The sequence below is a fragment of the Gekko japonicus genome, unplaced genomic scaffold (genome assembly GCF_001447785.1).
Source record: "Gekko japonicus isolate JY-2015 unplaced genomic scaffold, Gekko_japonicus_V1.1 scaffold1528, whole genome shotgun sequence".
In the NCBI taxonomy this organism is placed as follows: domain Eukaryota; kingdom Metazoa; phylum Chordata; class Lepidosauria; order Squamata; family Gekkonidae; genus Gekko; species Gekko japonicus.
The window spans coordinates 218829-238635 of NW_015173179.1; the positions used below are offsets into that span (position 1 = coordinate 218829).

General features: G+C 46.6%; 1 protein-coding gene across 1 annotated transcript in view; it reads left to right on the plus strand.

Moving 5' to 3' along the window:
- The window catches only part of MMRN1 (multimerin 1), a 114212-nt gene that overhangs the window by 55765 nt on the left and 38640 nt on the right, over window positions 1-19807 (plus strand). The window contains exons 3-4 of the mRNA XM_015422577.1: window positions 11291-11407; window positions 15773-15946. Coding sequence (XP_015278063.1) covers window positions 11291-11407; window positions 15773-15946 — 291 coding nt within the window. The remainder of the gene's footprint in view (window positions 1-11290; window positions 11408-15772; window positions 15947-19807) is intronic.

The following is a 19807-nucleotide window of genomic DNA, read 5'->3' on the forward strand; positions in this document are numbered from 1 at the left end:
TAGGTTTTGTTCATCTATGTGCCTACTAATTCTTTCCTTAATAATGGTTTCCACCAATTTACCCGGTATCGACGTCAGACTGACTGGCCTGTAATTTCCCGGATCTCCTCTGGAACCCTTTTTAAAGATGGGAGTGACATTAGCTACCTTCCAATCCTCAGGAATGGAGGCAGATTTTAAGGAAAGATTACATATCTTTGTCAGGAGATCTACAAGTTCACATTTGAGTTCTTTCAGAACTCTCGGATGTATGCCATCTGGGCCTGGTGATTTTTCAGTTTTTAAGTTGTCTATCAGTTTTAGGACCTCCTCTCTCATCACCTCAATCTGACTCAGGTCTTCCAACACCCCTCCTGAAATCAGTGGTTCTGGAGTGGGCAAGCACTTCTCATCTTCCACAGTGAAGACGGAGGCAAAAAATGCATTTAGCTTCTCAGCCATTTCCCTATCATCCTTCAATACTCCTTTTACCCCTTGGTCGTCCAAGGGCCCCACTGCCTCCCTGGCTGGTTTCCTGTTTCTAATGTATTTGAAGAAAGTTTTATTGTTGGTTTTTACGTTTTTTGCTATATGCTCCTCATATTCCCTTTTTGCCTGCCTGACCTCAGACTTGCATTTTATTTGCCATAGCCTGTGTTCCGTTTTATCAGCCTCACTGTGACTAGCTTTCCACTGCTTAAAGGAATTCTTTTTACTTTTTACAGCCTCCATTACTCTGTTTGTTAACCATGCAGGCTTTTTCCTATACCTGTTTGTGCCTTTCCTAACCTGCGGAATATATATTTTTTGAGCTTCTAGGATCGTAGTTTTAAATAGATCCCAAGCTTCCCCAATTGTTTTGACCCTTTCTACTTTTCCTTTCAGTTTCCTCCCCACGTGTCCCCTCATATCAGAGAAATTACCCCTTTTAAAGTTAAAAATGGTTGTGTGAGTCTTTTTGGCCAATTCTCTATTTGTACAAATGATGAACTCAACAACATTATGATCACTGTTTCCAAGCGGTGCAATCACTTTTACATCTCTCACCAGGTCTTGAGTGTTACTTAGGACCAAATCAAGGATCGCCTCTCCCCTGGTAGGTTCCGTGACCATCTGCTCCATAGCACAGTCATTTAGAGTGTCTAGAAACTCAATCTCTTTTTCCCGACTAGAACACATATTGACCCAATCAATGTGTGGGTAGTTAAAATCACCTATTATTACACAGTGTTTTTGTCTAGTTGCTATCTTTAAGGCATTCATCATTTTATAATCCTCCTCTATCTTTTGATCTGGTGGGCGATAACAAACTCCCAGTGTTAAGTTTCCTTTTGGCCCCCCTATTTCAACCCATAGAACTTCCAGAAGCGAATCCAATTCACTTAGCCTCTCAATCTTTCTAGACTTTATACCCTCTCTGACATACAGAGCTACCCCACCTCCAACCCTTCCCCCCCTATCCTTCCGATATAATATATAACCGGGAATCACTGTGTCCCACTGATTTTCCTCATCCCACCAAGTTTCAGAAATACCCACAATGTCTATTTTTCCCTCCGACACCAAGCACTCCAACTCCCCGATTTTACCTCGGACACTTCTAGCATTTGTATAGAAACAGCTGTAATTTCCCTTACAAGTTAAGCCTGCATCCTTCCTCTTGCTATCTCGAGTCGTTGTCCGGCAGTCCATGTCACCAGCCATGGCCTCTGTGGACAATTTCAATCCACCTCCCTGTAGAAAAGCAACCGGTACCCCCTCACCTCTCTCAGATGAGCCAACCCGAACCAGAGACTTTTCATCTCCTGTCGGCTTTCCCCCAATATTCAGTTTAAAAGCTGCTCTGCCACCTTTTTGATTTTAAGTGCCAGCAGCCTGGTTCCTTCTCGGGACAAGTGGAGACCGTCTCGCCTGTACAGCTCCCTCTTGTTCCAAAAAGTATCCCAGTGCCTAACAAACCTGAACCCTTCCCCCCTACACCATCGTCTCATCCACGCATTGAGACTCCTGATCTCTGCCTGTCTCTCCGGCCCTGCGCGTGGAACAGGTAACACTTCTGAGAAGGCTACCTTGGAGGTCCTGGACCTAAGTTTCCTGCCCAGCAGCCTAAATTTCTCCTCCAGGACCTCACGACTGCATTTCCCCACATCGTTGGTGCCGACATGCACCACGACCACTGGCTCCTCCCCAGCACTATCTACCAGCCTATCTAAAACACGCGTAATGTCCGCTACCTTCGCACCAGGCAGGCAAGTCACCATACGGTCAGTACGCGGGTTCGCCACCCAGCTGTCTACCTGCCTAAGGATCGAATCACCCACTACCAAGAGCCCCCCTCCCACCCTGCTCAGGGATGGTTCCTTGGTGCAAAAGGAGAGCCGCTCACCAGCTGGGGAAGAGGTCCCTTCTGAGGGCACATTCCCCTTATCCTCAGCATGGTGCCCTGTTTCCCCTAGACCCTCATGCTCCCTGACAGCAGCGGGGCTGCCAGATCCAGAGTGGGACGAAGCTAACAAGTCCCCGAGAGTCTTTTCTGTGTGCCTAGCTGACTGTCTCTGCTTCTCCAGGTCAGCCACCTTGGCCTCAAGGGAGCACACACGTTCCCTGAGAACCAGGAGCTCCTTGCACCGAGGACACACCCAAGACTTCTGCCCAGTGGGCAGATAGTCATACATGTGACACTCCGTGCAAAACACTGGATAGCCCCCAACCCCCTGCTGGCATTCTGGCTTCATAATTCTTTTAAAATAAATAAATATAATCCCCCTTTTAAACCCTTGGTATTTATGTGGGTTTTGTTATCAAGTCAAATTATTTTACGGGAAAGACAAAGAGCCTAGGGCCTTGTCTTTCTGGCTCTTTTTGGGCTTCTTACAGCGCCCCTAGTCTAAGAGTCCCTAGGCTAAGAGCCACAGGCAAAGAGCCCTTTAGCTCACCCTTCGGCTCGTGCCAGAGGCTCGTGCCTCTGCCAAGGTGCTTCCTTAAATAGAGGCCTCCCCCAGCAGAGGTCAGGCAGCAGCTATTCAAATTCAAATTCACCCAGGCACTCAATCACAGGCAAAACAATGCCCCTTCCACTTCCTCTCAATTACAGGCAATCCCAGTCAAACAATGCCCGTTCCTCTCCCACACTCAATCAGCCAGGACTCTGCAAGAACTCTAAGTGCTTCCACACACTGCTAAACACAGTTTTCCCACAAAATATCCTTAGCTGAATTCTCTCAGCTGAAAGCAAGTAAAAGAAACCCACTCACCTCTCTCACAGCTCTCTCTCCTGCTCCTGCTCAGAGCTCAGCTGGTCTCCTCTGCCTCTGGCAAGGTGCTTCCTTAAATAGAGGCCTCCCCCAGCAGAGGTCAGGCAGCAGCTATTCAAATTCAAATTCACCCAGGCACTCAATCACAGGCAAAACAATGCCCCTTCCACTTCCTCTCAATTACAGGCAATCCCAGTCAAACAATGCCCGTTCCTCTCCCACACTCAATCAGCCAGGACTCTGCAAGAACTCTAAGTGCTTCCACACACTGCTAAACACAGTTTTCCCACAAAATATCCTTAGCTGAATTCTCTCAGCTGAAAGCAAGTAAAAGAAACCCACTCACCTCTCTCACAGCTCTCTCTCCTGCTCCTGCTCAGAGCTCAGCTGGTCTCCTCTGCCTCTGGCAAGGTGCTTCCTTAAATAGAGGCCTCCCCCAGCAGAGGTCAGGCAGCAGCTATTCAAATTCAAATTCACCCAGGCACTCAATCACAGGCAAAACAATGCCCCTTCCACTTCCTCTCAATTACAGGCAATCCCAGTCAAACAATGCCCGTTCCTCTCCCACACTCAATCAGCCAGGACTCTGCAAGAACTCTAAGTGCTTCCACACACTGCTAAACACAGTTTTCCCACAAAATATCCTTAGCTGAATTCTCTCAGCTGAAAGCAAGTAAAAGAAACCCACTCACCTCTCTCACAGCTCTCTCTCTTGATAGATGCAATAAAAAAAGCATCTGCCACATGCAGGGCGGTCTGGTGCCCCATCGTTCTGTCCCAGGCTGTGTGAGAATGCACACGTGCAAAAAGCCAAATGCACTGAAGTGCATGGTGAGGACGAACACAGTGAAGCAAGCTGCCAAACAGCTATGAATGGACTGATGAATAGTCAAACTGAGCGTCAAAAAAATCTGCTCCCTCTTCGCCTCTGGCCAACAGGACATGAGTTGAAATCGTGGATGTTCGAGCCTCCCTATGGCATATTCTTTTCAATGCGCAACAGAGAATCTATTTAGCAGCAACCAGACTTCTTGTAGTCATAATACTCTGCAATACACCCTAAGGTGGGATGGACTTGCTCTTTATGCCTACCTTCAGTACGCTTTAGCTTACACGACTAGACAAATATACAACAAAGCACAAAAGTAAAAACTGGCATAGTGTAGTGTTCAAGTGGACAAGTTGTGAACTAGGAAATCCTCATTTCAAATCTCACCTCCACCACAGACATACCAGGGGGGTCTTTGGCAAGCCACTTTCTTGGTTTTAGCCTCAGCTTCTTTTTTGTAATATGGGGCTACAGGGTCAGGCCAAGGGTTTTCGTCACTCTAGGCGAGCAAGCTACTAGTTGGGCACCCCTCGTGCACATCACAGCCTGGTCACTTGCAGAGCCAATGCGCCCTGAGCTAGGCATGCACCATAGTTGGCAACTCTGGTTTGAGAAATTCCTGGAGATTTGGGGGAGAAGTCTGGAAAGGACAGGGTTTGGGGAGGGGAGGGACCTCATAGAAGAAGAAGAAGAGATTGGATTTATACCCCGCCCTTCACTACCCAAAGGTGTCTCAGAGCAGCTTACAAATGCCTTTCCCTTCCCCTCCCCACAGGAATACAGTGAAGCAAGCTGCCAAACAGCCATGAATGGGCTGATGAATAGTCAAACTGCGCTACGGCTTGCCCAAGGTAATCCAGCTAGGTGCAAGTGGAGGAGTGGGGGATCAAACCCGGCTCTCCCAGATTAGATGATGCTATACAGTCCACCCTCCAAAGTAGCCAATTCCTCCAGAGGAACTGATTTGAGTCATCTGAAGATGAGCTGTAATTCCAGGAGGGGTGTCTCCAGGCCTCACCTGGAAGTTGGCAACCCTGGCATGCACAGACTGGGGCACAGGGACCTAGGCAACCACAAAGGCAGGAACCACCACTCTCTTGTGAGCCAGGTGAGTGAGGAGACTGGAGGGGGCAGTGTTGTCAGCCACCTGCTCTTCCTCTGTTCTTCCTTCCTAGGATGCGCATGGGTGGGGTGAGGGAAGGCAGGCTGGGCAAGCAGACCCAAGCTGACATGCCAGACCTGGGTGGCAACCCTGGGGCTAGCAGTGCCATTTGGGATTGCCACTAGCTGCTCCTGGTGCCCTCTGCTCCTCTGGCACCCTAGGCAATCACCTACGTCCGCCATCTTGGTAGGCTGGACCTGCTGGGCTAATGATGACGATCCCAGCTTACAGGTGTATCCTAAGGATTACTGCGATAATTCATACCAAGCACATTGAATGGTTGAAGGCATTATAGAAATGCTAAGTGCAGCTTGGTGCCATCGCACCCTTTGTGTTTAGAAGTGCTGCGTAGCAGCGCAAGAACACAATGCGCACAAATAAATGGAAGCCCATTTTGGGACCACAGAAAACACACAGCAAACGGTGGCAATTTCCTATAGAATTCCAATTGTTCGTACTTAGGGGGAAGTGCCTGTCTTAGGAGATCAGTTCAGAGTGCTCTCAAGTATCTTGAGTGCAATTTTGTTCCTTTGTTATTAAAAATGACACGGTTCTCTTGCATGCCCCTCGGGTAACCTCTCAATATAGATTTAATTATTCCCCATTCTTATCTAGAGTGCTGACTGTGATATTATTGGCGATGGGCAAACTCCCCCCCCTCCCAGCCTGACTGAGAATGGGCTGGAGTACGGAGATGCGAGGCGGCTCAACCAGCAGTCAGAAATAACGTTTGCTTTGCCTGTTTCTGCTCCAAATAGGGTTGCCAGCTCCAGGTTGGGAAACACCCAGAGATTTGGAGGGTGGACCCTGAGGAGGGTGGGGTTTGAGGAGGGGAGGGACTTCAGTGAGGTATAATGCCACAAAGTCCACCTTCCAAAGTGGCCGCTTTCTTCAGATGGGCTCATCTCTGTCACCTGGAGATCAGTTGTAATTCCAGGAAATCACCAACCACCACCTGGAGCTCCAAACCATCCTCCATTGTAGTCACAGTGATGCCAGCTAGAGCTCCACAGGCTTGGGGGGAGTTAGAAATGGTGTTGCACAATGAGTGATTTCACTTTTGATTTAAAAAGCTGAAAGTGACATCACCACATTGCAGTGGCACTCTAGGAATCTAACAACTCTGTGGTTTTACCATAGAGATTTGGTTGGATTCCTAGAGTGTCACCACGACCAACATCACTTTCTTTTTTTGCCAGACGTGATGTTGCATGTCGCACAATGCCATTTCCCCCTCCCCATTTTCTCCCACTGCAGTGGGAGACCATTAAGGGTTGGCAGGAGCCTTCCCACTGGAGGCAGGTTAGTGGCATCCCTGTTTCTCAGTTATCGCTCCAGAGCTATGGAACCACTGTAGGAAGTAGGGTTGCCTCCCTCCAGATCTGGAGTTCTCCCAGGATTACCACAGATCTCCAGACTACAGAGATCAGTTCTCCTGGAGGAGCAAATGGCAGCTTCAGTGGCCAAACTCTGTGGCAGGAGTCCCCAACTTTTTTGAGCCTGTGGGCACATTTGGAACGTTGACATGGCATGGTGCGTGCAGCAACAAAATGGCTGCCACAAAATGGAAGCAAACACCAAATGATCGCCACAGCTTAATTTTGGTAACACAGTGTAGATTCTTGTGCTGTGGTGGCAGTTGCTAACAGAGCAACATCTGAAAAATCTGCCCAGCCAATCAAATCTCCAATGGCCAGTCAGAAGCCTTGCTGGGCAAGAGCCCCAACTGCTCCAACGGACTGTCTAAAAACACTTGGGAGGCACCAGAAAAGCTCTCCCTGCTCTGTGATATCACATCCCGATTAAGCTCCCTCCCCAAATGCTTCAGGCAGCATCCACAAATTTCCAGGTATTTTCCAAGCGAGAATTTGCAATCCTAGTTAGTTTCCTACTTTATATAAAGGGGTTCTGTCTAAGGGAGCTTTTTTTAAAAAAACCAAAAAATTAATTTTTTATTGTGCAATAACGAGCGTACAATGTCAAACATGTATCATACATTCTATAAGTAAACCTAGAAATCAACAATTACCAAGAACTGAACAAAGGAAAGAGATTGCAAAAATAATTAAGCTGATAATATTGACAGGTTCAAAAATGAACTAATATACTATAACATAGCTTTGAATGCACAGCTTCTTTCAATGTATCATTGCACATCAGGTAATCTAACACCAGAAACCATTGTTCCACAAATTTGGAGTTATAAAGAGCTTTTAATTTATATGAATCAATTGCTTTATTTTTCTTTTTAGACTGCTGGTATTTATGCTGTTGAATTTATTATTGTATACCACCTAGGGTTCACTATGTTTATTTACTTATTTATTTAAATTATTTCTATCCCACCTTATCTCCTTGGATTCAAGGCACTTAAAAACGCAGCAGTCGGAGGACAGAGATTGTAGCATTCCAATTAAACAAGATTGCATTAAATCTTTCCTTAAGTTAAAAGGCTCTCAAGATTTAAAATGCAGAGAATTTTTTAAAAATACAGAATTAAGGAGCATGGTCCATATGTGTGAAGAAAGATGTTATATAAGTATTTTGGGGAAAAATTAATGATGGGAACAGTTCTTGGCACTGACTGGATGCTGTCATGAGGACTGCAAGCTCTGCCTTTGGAAATTCCTCAAGATCTGGGGGAGGTAGGGCTGCCAAGTGGGGGCGGGGGGCGGGTAAACCCCCGCTTTGGAGGCCCGATTTCCGATGCTGCAGAATCAGGCCCCGGGAGGAACCCCACCCCTGCATGCGCGTCACCAGGAAGTGATGTGGGCACGCCGGGCATGCTGGGGGCGGGGCCACAGCCATACAAGGGAAAACTCTATGGTTTTCCCTTGTATGGCCATGGCCCCACCCCCAGCGTGCCTGGCATCCTCCTGTCACTTCTGGGTGAAGTGCATGCGGCGCGCGCGCACACAAGACGCTGGCCAGGAGCCCCCTGCCCCTGGCGAAGATACACTTGACAACCCTAGGGAGAGGGTGGGCTTCGGGAAAAGAAGAGAGCTACACAGAGCTGTGATTTAGGGTTGCCTGTTTCTAGGTAGGGTTTGGAGATCTCCTGGAATTACAACTGATCTCCAGTCTAGAGATCAGTGTCCCAGAAGAAAATGGCTGCTTTGGAGGGTGGACTCTATGTTATTATAACACCCTCCCCAGGCTGCACCCCCCAAATCTCCAAAGTTCCCAACCCATAGTTGGCAAGCCCTATTGTGGTAGTATTGGTGTAGTGGTTAGGAGCACGGACTCTGATCTGGGAGAACCGGGTTTAATTCCCCACTTCTCCACATGCAGCTGCTGATGTGACCTTTGGTCAGTCCCAGTTCTCTCAGAGCTTTCTCTCAAGAACAATTCTCACCGAGCTCTCTCAGCCCCACCTCCTCACAGGTTGTGGGGAGAGGAAGGGAAAGGAGATTGTAAGCCATTCTGAGGCTCTTTTGGGCAGTGAAAGGTGGGGTATAAATCCAATCTCTTCTCTTCTCTCTTCTCTCTAGAGTCTGCCTTATGAAGCTGCTATTTCCTCTAGGGGAACTGCATAGGGATGCCAGCCTCCAGGTGGGACCTGGGGATCCCCTGGAATTACATCTCACCTCCAGACTACAGAGATCGGTTCCCCTGGAGAAAATGGATGCTTTGGAGGGTGGACTCAGTGACATTGTACCCCATTGAGGTCCCTGTCCCCCCCAGGATCCATCCCTAAATCTCCAGGAATTTTCCAGCTTGGATCTGGCAACCCTACCCATTCCCCACTGGTGGCAAGGGGGGGGGACCTGGAAGCCCTAGCTCAGCTGCTCTGTGTAGATCAGTTTTAATTCCAGAAGAATGCCAGGCCTCACCAATAGGCTGGCAACCCTCGCTGGCATGCATTTGCAGCAGCGACGGCCAGGCCTTAAGTCTGAGGCTGACACAGGCACTCTTTACCATGACCTCTCATTGGGTTAGTTTAGGAAAATGGGCAGCAGATCATAGGCCAAATCTTCATGGTTTCTGGGTGTTGGAAAAACACGTGTTGCAAGGTCTAAATTCAGTCATTATAGGGTTAATGTGTTTACCTTCTGTGCTATTGTTTAGACTGACCTGGAAGGTAACCTGGCACAAAGCCAATGGGGAGAAAGCCCAGGAAACTGGAGTCTATTTACTAACAATCATTGGTTAATATATACAGGTGATTTCCTTCTAGGAAATCTCCCAGAAGAACAACTGAACCCCAAATGACAGGGAACAGTTCTCTTGCAGAAAATGGCTGCTTTGGAGAGGGGGACTCTATGGCATTATACCCACTGAGGTCCCTCCCCTTTCCAAACCCCACCCTTCTCATGCTCCACCCCCAGTTTCCAGCAATTTCCCAACCTGGAGTTGGCAACCCTAGCTGAACTACAGAAGTATGCAGTTTGAACCCTTTGCCATTACAGAGTGTGGTATGATCACTAGCTATTACAGCCAGTCAGAATTTATAAGACAGTTCTATATAGTTGAACTATGTAGTTTAACTACATACACCACATAAATCCTTGGGCCAAGGAGGGGAATCATTTTTGTGCTGCCTAACCCATACACGTAAAGAAGTCCAAACTGTGTGTTCAGTAGGCTTTCTCTCCATGCAAGGGCTAGTTCACACATGCAGGGGAATGAAGTGGCAGAGAAGTGTTTTGATATAATGGTCTGCACCTCTTCTACTACAGATGGAGGAGAACGCAGACTCATATTCCGAAATTACTGAAAGCTGTCTACGAATAAAATGTCAACCCAGCAAATGAAGTGAAGGGGTATAACATTTCTCCCTTTTGGACTGGTTTTCTACTTTTCCATTTCTGTGAAAAGGATCAGATGAAGCTGGAATCAAGTGCCTGCAATCTCAAATGGTGCCGGGATCTTCTGCCATGCATGTGAAGCACAAACAGCACAATGACATTACCCAGAAGTGATGTCATCACATTGCTGATATTGCAGGGTGATGCTCTAGGTTTTGGGCAAAACTCTATGGTTTTTTGCCCCAAAACTATAAAGTTTGCCCAAAAACTAGAGAGTCACCCCCTGACGTTGGCAACGTGATGATATCACTATCGGGTAACATCATCATGACGTTGACATTGACGCAGGAGGGGCTGTTTGGGGGTGGGGGGCAGTGAATTGGAGCCCTTGAAATCAGAGGAAAACCCACCCCAACTTGGGGGATGGCAACTTTATTTACAACATGTATATCCCTCCTTTTCTGCCTTCACAAGGGCCACCAAGGCAGCTGATGAATTAAAATATGCTTAACAAGATTGTGCTTTCACACACTAAATAACACACTTTTAATCTGCTTTCAATGCACTTTGCAACTGGATTTTACTGTGTGAGATGGCAAGAGCCGCTTGCACACAGTCGCTGAATGGGACTGAAACTGCATTATTTAGCGTGTGTGAAAGTGTCCTTGGTGAAAATCTCCCCCCCCCCGGTTTCTCAGGTAAGTTTTCCAACGTGTTGCAGATTTTCAGCAACTGTCTCAAAATTATGCCGTGGAAACTTCCGTTTTATGAAAGGGCAAAGCTGAAGTCCAAATCGAAACCTGGCAAACTCCCATAGCATCCCTAACAGAAACCCATTCTGTGGATTAGGATTACCGTTTCCCCTGGACCCCTGAATCAGAGCAATGGCCGTCCTACACTTATTATGCTAGGCTTGCTCCGTGCCCTTTCCTGAAGCCTCCACTCCAGGATTAATTTTATGGCTCTCCACCGCTTCTTAATGATCAGGGCGGGTGAACCTGGCATTAGCACAAGCATCGGCATATCACCATCAATTGCAACCTGAAGGAGACACTTCTAATCCTCAACAGTTAAGAATTAAAAAAAAAAAAACCATTCGCTCTCCCCCTCCCCCTTCCAATGTGGTAGCATAGCATGAGGTCCAGGTGGGCAGAGCAGCTAACTCCGGAATCAGCGCAAACGGTTAGGATTTTGCTGAGTCAGAGGTACAGGGTGGGGAACCAAGGAGCAGCAGCGCAAGGATAGCTGAGTATCCAATGAATTAGTCAAGCTGAATGTTTCACTGGTCTTTATTCTTCTCTCTTCCCCTCTCTTCTAGCCCCGCAGGATCAATTGCTGATACACAGCAGCCAGGCTGAAAGCAACGCCGCTGTCAGTGGGGGGACGCTGGGAAACCAACTGCCGCATCAGCAGCCGCAGGACCTCGGCAACCCAGGTCAGCTGTTGTAATTACCCTCCTCCGTAACACAATCATTGTCAACGCTATTTATTAAAGGCAGAACAAAAGAAATCCCCCTGGCCGCCCAAAGCCATGTGATGGAGCACCGGGACCCTCCCGCGATCTTGTTTCTTTCCTGGGTCTGCTCAGAAAAGTGAGGGGGGTGAAACAGGTTATTTATAGGTTTGTGCAAACACCACGGTGATTGATGGAAGAAAGCGGCATATTCCAGGTCAATCTTCCCGCCTTCACTAACTTCATTACGAAAGCAATATGGCCAGGTGCTCCACTGGCCTATATGAAATTATTATTAATGCCCGTTCTTATTTGTTGCTGGCATTGTTCATATCACGTAATCCTATTGCCATGGCCGCCCACAGCCTGGACTGTGGCTGCAAACCTTCTAATCGGAAGCAGAAGTTGAGGCGGGGTGTGTGTGTGTGTCCTCTCACCCTTTCCTGCCCTGATCTTGTAATCCACACGTTCTCTAACTTGCTGCCGAGTCATGTTGACAACAGTGGGTAATGTAAGGGGATGGATGACCAGTGGATGGATGGCCAAAACAGGTGGGAGGAGATGTATGGCTTTAGGAGAGTATCACATCAGGTTAGGCCTTTAAAGATCTCCAGAAGGTGTTCTCAGGGGTCATTTCGTAGAAAAAGAGGTGCAGAAGCTCATTGCGGTGCTCATCTCTGTTTCAAAGTTGAAGAGCCAGCGCTGTCCGAAGACGTTTCCGTGGTCATGTGGCCGGCATGACTAAACACCAAGGCGCACGGAACGCTGTTACCTTCCCACCGAAGTGGTACCTATTTACCTACTTGCAATTTCTTGCTTTCGAACTGCTAGGTTGGCAGGAGCTGGAACTAGAGACGGGAGCTCACTCCGTCATGCGGCAACTCGGGTCTCAAACTGCTTAACTACTGACCTTCCACAGCCTGCAGCTCAGTGTTTTAACCACTTGAGCCACCGCAGCTCCTAAGTAGAGATAGCCCTGGTTATTTATTTATTTATTTATCTATCTATCATATGGCAGTGTGTCGTGTAGCCAGGAGATCCTAGGATTGTGTGGCTGCCAGAAATTCTAGCTCTTTAGCATGATGCACCACTAGGTGGTTTGCTAGACTTGTTTTTCCAGGCAAGAGATGCTTCAGAGGTGGTTTTGTCATTGCCTGCCTCTGCATCATGACCCTGGTGTTCCTTGGAGGTCACCCTTCCGAGTACTAGCCAGGGTTGGCCCTGCTTAGCTCCCAAGGGAAAAAAAAGCGGGCAAAAGTGGGCTTGAAGCTCAACATCAAAAAAACTAAGATCAGGGCATCCGGCCCCATCACTCCTTGGCAAATAGAAGGGGAAGTCGTGGAAGTAGTGACAGACTTCACGTTCCTGGGATCCCAGATCACCGCAGACTGTGACAGCAGCCATGAAATTAAAAGACGCCTGCTCCTTGGGAGGAAAGCGATGGCGAACCTAAACAGCATGATAAAAAGTAGAGACATCACCCTGCCAACAAAAGTCCGCATGGTCAAAGCAATGGTATTCCCAGTAGTCATGTATGGCTGCAAGAGTTGGACTATAAGGAAGGCCGAGCACCGAAGAATAGATTCTTTTGAACTATGGTGCTGGAGAAGACTCTTGAGAGTCCCTTGGACTGCAAGAAGAACAAATCAGTCAATCCTCAAAGAAATCAACCCTGACTGTTCCCTGGAAGGCCAGATAATGAAAATGAAGCTCAAATACTTTGGCCACCAAATGAGAAGGGAGCACTCACTGGAAAAGACCCTGATGCTGGGAAAGATTGAAGGTCAAAGAAGACGGGGACGGCAAAGGATGAGATGGTTAGACAGTGTCATGATCTGGTCCATGGGGTCGAGAAGAGTCGGACTCGACTGTGCGACTGAACAACAACAAAAGCTTCCAAGATCTGATGAGATCAGGCTATCCTGGACTATCCAGGTCAGGACCACCAAGGAAGTCCAAAGGCTACAGCGAGGCAGGCAATAGCAAACCACCTGTTTGTCTCTTGCCTTGAAAACCCCATGGGACTCCCATAAGTCAGCTGCCATTTGATGACACTTTCCACCATTATTAACCATTTTAAATATTTTTCAAAATGGTTTTAATTAATACATGTAAACAATTACACTTACAAGAAATACATAATCTTAAACAAAGGGATGTCTAATTTCTTTCAGCTCAGAGAAAGGCAAGAAGCTAGACTGTTGTGGCAAAACTGCTACCTAGGAATAGGTCCCTCTAGGCATAATGCCATTGTTGGTTCTGTGGACCTTCACTGGTGAGGGTGCCGCCCTCCAGACCAAGGGGACTGGCAGGTATGAAGTATGCCATGATGCCAAGATGCCAGATCCATGTGATATATAACCTTTCCCTGGGCAATGCTTCATTTTGTTCAGTCTGTATTGTGTTACTGGCTGAGCTTTCCAGGAATCAAACAGAAACCTGTAGGTTATGTGGACTTACATCTATTACATTTTTAGAGTCCTTTTTGAAGTCCTTCCTTAGGATGGTGCTTCCCCGCCTCTTTTTATCTTCATAACAACCCAGAGAGGTAGGTTAGGCTAAGAAAATGAGTCTGGCCCAGGGTCATCCAGTGAGCATATGGCTGAGTGGGGACTGAACCAGGTCTCCTTGGTACTAGTCCAGCATTCTAATCACTGCTCCACACCGGCTGTCCTTCAGGACTTGCTGTGGTCCTCACATTGCATGATGCTGCCTCCGGGTGTAAAGCAGAGTTCCTGTATTGGATTTATACAACCGTTATTTTCCTACCACCTAGTAGCCTGATGTTCTGAGTTGCTATGCTGCAGCAATGGCTTATTACTTCAAGATTCCCAGCTCCAATATGAGTGAGGTTTCATAGACACAACCTCAGTTTATATGGTTCAACGGAACCGTTCTTCAGAAGTTCCACACCAGGACATCCCCCTGCCTCCCAACCATCTAATTCGGAGGGCTTCTTCAGGGCAAAGCAGAAGTTATACATGGAGGAGTTAACGGGAGGAGCCGCTACTTCTTACATGACATCCTGAAGCCTTATGATTGATTATAGAACTAACAATGGTCCATGTAGGGTTATCACTTATAAACATAATACAAGAAGCACCCTTGTTGGTGCAGAGTAGATTCGCTAAATTTGAGACAAAGTTTCTGCAGAGATGAAATATTCCCAGAATTTCTGGAGAAGCTAAACGAGTTTTAGTAAGGCTAGTGAAAATTCTGCCCTGATCTGGATAGCCCAAGCTAGCCTGATCTTGTCTGATCTCCAAAGCTAAGCAGGGTTGGCCCCGGCTTGTATTTGGACAGTAGTACCAGGGACTGCACATGGAGGCAGGCAATGGCAAACCACCTCTGAACATCTCTTGCCTTGAAAATCCCACGAGGTCACCATAAGTCAGCTACAAGTTGCCGGCACTTTCCATCACCACCCATGGAAATTCCCAGGGCAAAGAGAGTTCTACACAGCATCACCTGAGATCCAAAGAAAACTCAAATGCAGGGAATTGATCAAGCTTTGCTGGGTAGGAGTCATCTGATATCTTGAATATCTGAAGAAACTCTTCATGCAGTGAGTAAAATTTCTAAGACCAGGGACTAAAGATGGCTTTGAAATTTGTCAGAACCACATTTTTGAGGGTAGCTGTGTTGGTCTCCAATAGCACAGGCTAGATCTGAGTCCAGTAGCCCCTCAGAGACCAACAAAATGTCTCTCAAAAGCTTATAACCCAAAAATCGTGTTGGTCTCTAAGAAGCTACTGGATTCAAGTCTAGCATTTGGGGGAAAGAATCCAGAGAATACAAAATAAAGCATAACAAGAGAAGGCAAAGAGAAGTGTACAGACTGGGCACTCAGTATCTCTAGAGCACATCCCTAATCAGCAGGGTTAAGTTATCACTTTAAATGTTTCAGAAGCAGTTATCATTGGCACTCTGACACCTAAATGAATTTTTCAGCTGCGGATAGGAGTATAATGAATTCATTTAAATGGTAAAACTGAATCCTCCGTAGGTGACTACTAGATAGGGGGGAGGCTTCTCTCGTCCTCATTAATTTCTGCTAACTATTCAATATACTCTCCTGGAATTATAACTACTCTCTAATGAATATGGATCATTCAGCAATTATTTGCTGCTGTGCTTATATGGTTGTCACTCATAAGTCAAGACACATGACAAAAATCAAGCTCGTTCATTCCTGTTAATAAGCCCAGAAACTTTTTAGCTCCATTTCTAGCAGCCATTTGTTGAATTTGTTTCTGGGTTTTGTTTTTTTTGCTTTTCCCTTTGTGATTTAATTTGCTGACTTTCTTCTTCTTTTGTTCCATTCTCTCCCCCCACTCCCGTGCGTAGCAATTGCACAAAAAATGAATGAGCAGATTAGCAGCCAAGAGATGAAACTGACTTTGCTACAGAAGAAGGTTGACAACATTTCGGTCGTCATGAGTGATGTGAGCAAGACACTCTCCTCTCTGGAAGGCAAAATCAATGAAGATAAGGGCAGAGACTTGCTGGCTTTTCTAAAAGGTAAAAGAAAGAAATTAATGCAATCACTCACCCAGTTAAAAGAAACAGGGAAAGAGAGGGGAGGAGAAAAGGAGAAAGGAACTTTTCAAAATGGAGCAAAGAGCACCTTTGCAATTATTTCACGTTCTGCAAAGGGAAGTGCATTTCTTTTTTTTACTTAGCTTTTTTTTTACAGCAGAAGAAGACAGATGATTTTGTCCTCACGAAAGGCAATATGCAATGCAGTGCAATCCTATACAGAGTGATACCCCTCTGTGTCCATTGAACTTAATGGGCTTTGTGACTCTGTTTAGGATTACACTGAAAGCCATCAGCATCTATGCTGCGCTGTGCTGTTCATTAAGATCTTCACTATAGGCCCTTGTCTGGGTTCCCCTCTTTAGAACTGAGGTAAGTGGTGGCCAAGACAGGACCTTAGAACAGATAAAAGGAAGTCCTTCTTTGCCCAAAGAGTAATTAACATGTGGAATTCGCTGCCGCAGGAAGTGGTGGCGACTACAAGCATAGATAACTTCAAGAGAGGATTAGATAGACATATGAAGCAGAGGTCCATCAGTGGCTGTTAGCCACAAGGTATAGATAAAACACTGTGTCTGGGGCAGTGATGCTCTGTATTCTTGGTGCTTGGGGGGCAACAGTGGGAGGGCTTCTGGAGTTCGGACCCCACTGGTGGCTCTCCTGATGGCATCTGGGTTTTGGCCACTGTGTGACACAGTGTTAGACTGGATTGGCCATAGGCCTGATCCAACATGGGCTTCTCTTAAGTTCTTATGACCTCTTCTTGTAATGATGCTGCATTTGTAACACTCTCTTCAAGGAGATCCACTGAGCATCTTTGTTGCTTGTATTTAGCCACCAGCAAAGAGAGCTGGGTTTTCTTCTGCCTTCATTGATTTCTGCTCTGGTTGATATTTATTCTCCTGATGTTTTTAATGTTTGTTTTGGTCATTTTAATTATGAGTTTTATTTTTTACTTTGGTTTTATGTTGCGATTTAATGTAGTTATTGATTACCTTCTTTATAGTCAGCTTTTCTCACCAAAAACTCAACGTGAATTATGAAAAATAAAAATCAACCATAGGTCCAACAAAAATAATTTACAGTTGTCAGACTTTGGGTCCAGGGTGGGTGCACCCTCCAGCATCCTCCTTTCTTTAGCACACCCCACACTCATCTCAGCGAAGGGAAGGGAAGGGCTTAACCTTGGTTGAGGATCTGCTTGCTTAGGTGTGGCCAGGCCAGACTGCCTTGGGTTTTGCCCAATAAAGGCCTGGTCAGGGCCACACCAGGCTCTGCCAATACCCTTCAGCTAAGGGTGAGGCCTGGCTTATTCCCAGTTTCTGGGCCAATAGGATTCGCTCTCTCATAGGCCCGGCCAATCAGAACCTCCTGCCGGCTGGTGTTGCTGCCAGGAAGTCACCATCTCCTGCCTGCAGCTGTCTCCAGGCCCACCCCGCTTTGCCTGTGATGTAGAGTTGCCAACTTCCAGGTGGGGCCTGGAGATCTCCCACATTTACAACTGGTCTCCATATGATAGAGATCAGTTCCCCTGGAGAACATGGCTGCTTTGGAGGGTGGCCTGTATGGCATTATACCCTGCTGAGGTCCCTCCCCTCCAAAATGCCGCCCTTCCTAGGCTCCCCCCCAAAAAATCTCCACAAATTTCCCAGCCCAGAGTTGGCAACCCTTCATGATGGCCATGTCACCCTGTCCAGCTGTCCAGCCTCTCCCTACTCCCCCCACCTGGTACCCCTGGCAGGTGAGTTTGCCTTTGCTCACCCTGCCCACCTTCCCCAGCTGCTTCTCCCATTTCACTGCTGACGTGGCCATCCAACACTGTTCTGCCAGGCCATATGGTATGGGGGGAAAGCTTTTCCCACACCGCTGACATTTTTGCAGCCACCTAGCCTGATGGTGGGCATGAAGGGGCTCCTTGAGCTCTAATTTTGCCACTGCCTCATGGCTGGCCCACAAAGCCACAGGAAAGTGCATGGAGACCTTTGGCACACTTGGATGACAAACTTTCAACAAACATTAAAAATCCCAAGAGTAGCCCATTCCTAGAAATTCCATCCTGAGAAGTTCTATTTTACACATTGTACAGAGTGATATTCTTGTGGGAACCTTCCTGACTTCATTAGTTTAGTTCTTCTACTAGTTGGAATGTCCCCATTATATTTCAGAAGTTGTGGTTTTTATTGTGAACATGTATGCTAAGCTGCTTTGAGCACTTTTGTAAAAAGCAGGGTACAAATATGTAATGACAGTAATATAAATGCAGTGGGTTGGATCCAGCCAGCTTTTTAAATTCAGTGTTACTCAATTCCCCTTTTTACTGAACCCTTTTTTATTTGTATTTTATTATTTACTTGATTTGTATCCCGCCTTTCACCCCAATGGGAACCCAAACTGGCTTACATCATTCTTCTCTCCTCTAGTATATCCTCACAACAACCTTGCGAGATATGTTAGGCTGAAAGTGTGTGGGTGGCCCAAGGTCATCCAACAAGCTTCCATGGTACAATTAGGGATTCGAACCTGGATTTCCCAGATCCAACATTTTAACCACTACACCAGGCTGGCTCTCAGTTCTACGCAGGTTCCATGATCCCCAGCATAGCCAAAGAGGTGGTCAAAGAGGGCTTTTTAAAAAAACTAACAGAAAACATGTGTGGGTGCAAGCCCTTATCTGTTAATTGGAGTGTGCAGAACCCGTTTGACCAGAGATAGTTCAGGGGAACACAAGAATCGTGTTATGTATGTAACAGACGACAATGACCTCTTCACACCAGAATCAGCTCCAGGTCTTGAGGATCACATGAAGCTACCATAACAGCTGCACACTTTGCTGGCATGATGGCGCAAAAGGTTTGCTCATATTTGGGCTGTACCACATGATGAGCTGCTGATCGCCATACGACAGTGCCATGGTGAAAACGTATTGCCATGCTCTAGCAAGCTGGCTTCATTCAGTGAGTGGGATACAGTGACAGCCCCTAAGTAATGTGAAAGGCATTTCGTTCCATCCATCCAGATTTGCAATAGATTTGCTTCTAGTTCATAGAATTTGTCCCCGGGTCTTTATTTTGCTACAGGTCACGCTCCAGTGTCCTTGGCTATTTAGATACTGACAAAGTTCACATTAAAAGTGCATCTTCGGATCTCTAAAAGCTACTGAAGACACTGTCATTTATTACAGCTCCATTCCATCTTTGCCTCTGGAGTTTTAAGCTCTACGTTCTGCTCTCCAAAATCACTGCTCTACACAAAGCCATATTTACACCTCCAGTCCCATCCATCCTGTCCTGTGCATTTTATTGCTTTGTGGCACTATCAACCCTTGGGTATACATTCAATATGTCATGGAACGTTTTCCATTTCCTCCCTGCTTCCTTTCCCCTTCCCGTTCTCCCTTCAATTTAATCTGTCTGCTTCCACACACATGGAAGATATGCTCTGGTAGAACCAGCATTTGAATACTCCCCAGCCTTTTCCTGAATTCTGGGTCCTTTTCAAATATCAGCAGACATTAGGATCACAAAAGAAAATGGCCAAGATTGCAGCCGTCATGTGAATTTTTGCCTACACAATCATGTGAGGAAAGTGATGTGAGATCCGCAGTCTCACCAAATTCAGCATTTTAACCACCTCTACCCCACTAGCTCCCACGACTGACTGTGAAGGCAGCCTTTACCTTCGAGACTTCTTTATTGAGTTTTCATGCTATATTATTTCTGCCTTCTCCTGGACTACACGAGCATTCGCTCACTGCATACTGGCTTTCCCTTTGATTGATGCCAGTCATTTACAAATTGGGTTATCCTTCTGACCAAGTTGCCTTGTGAAATTGCTACTAGTAGC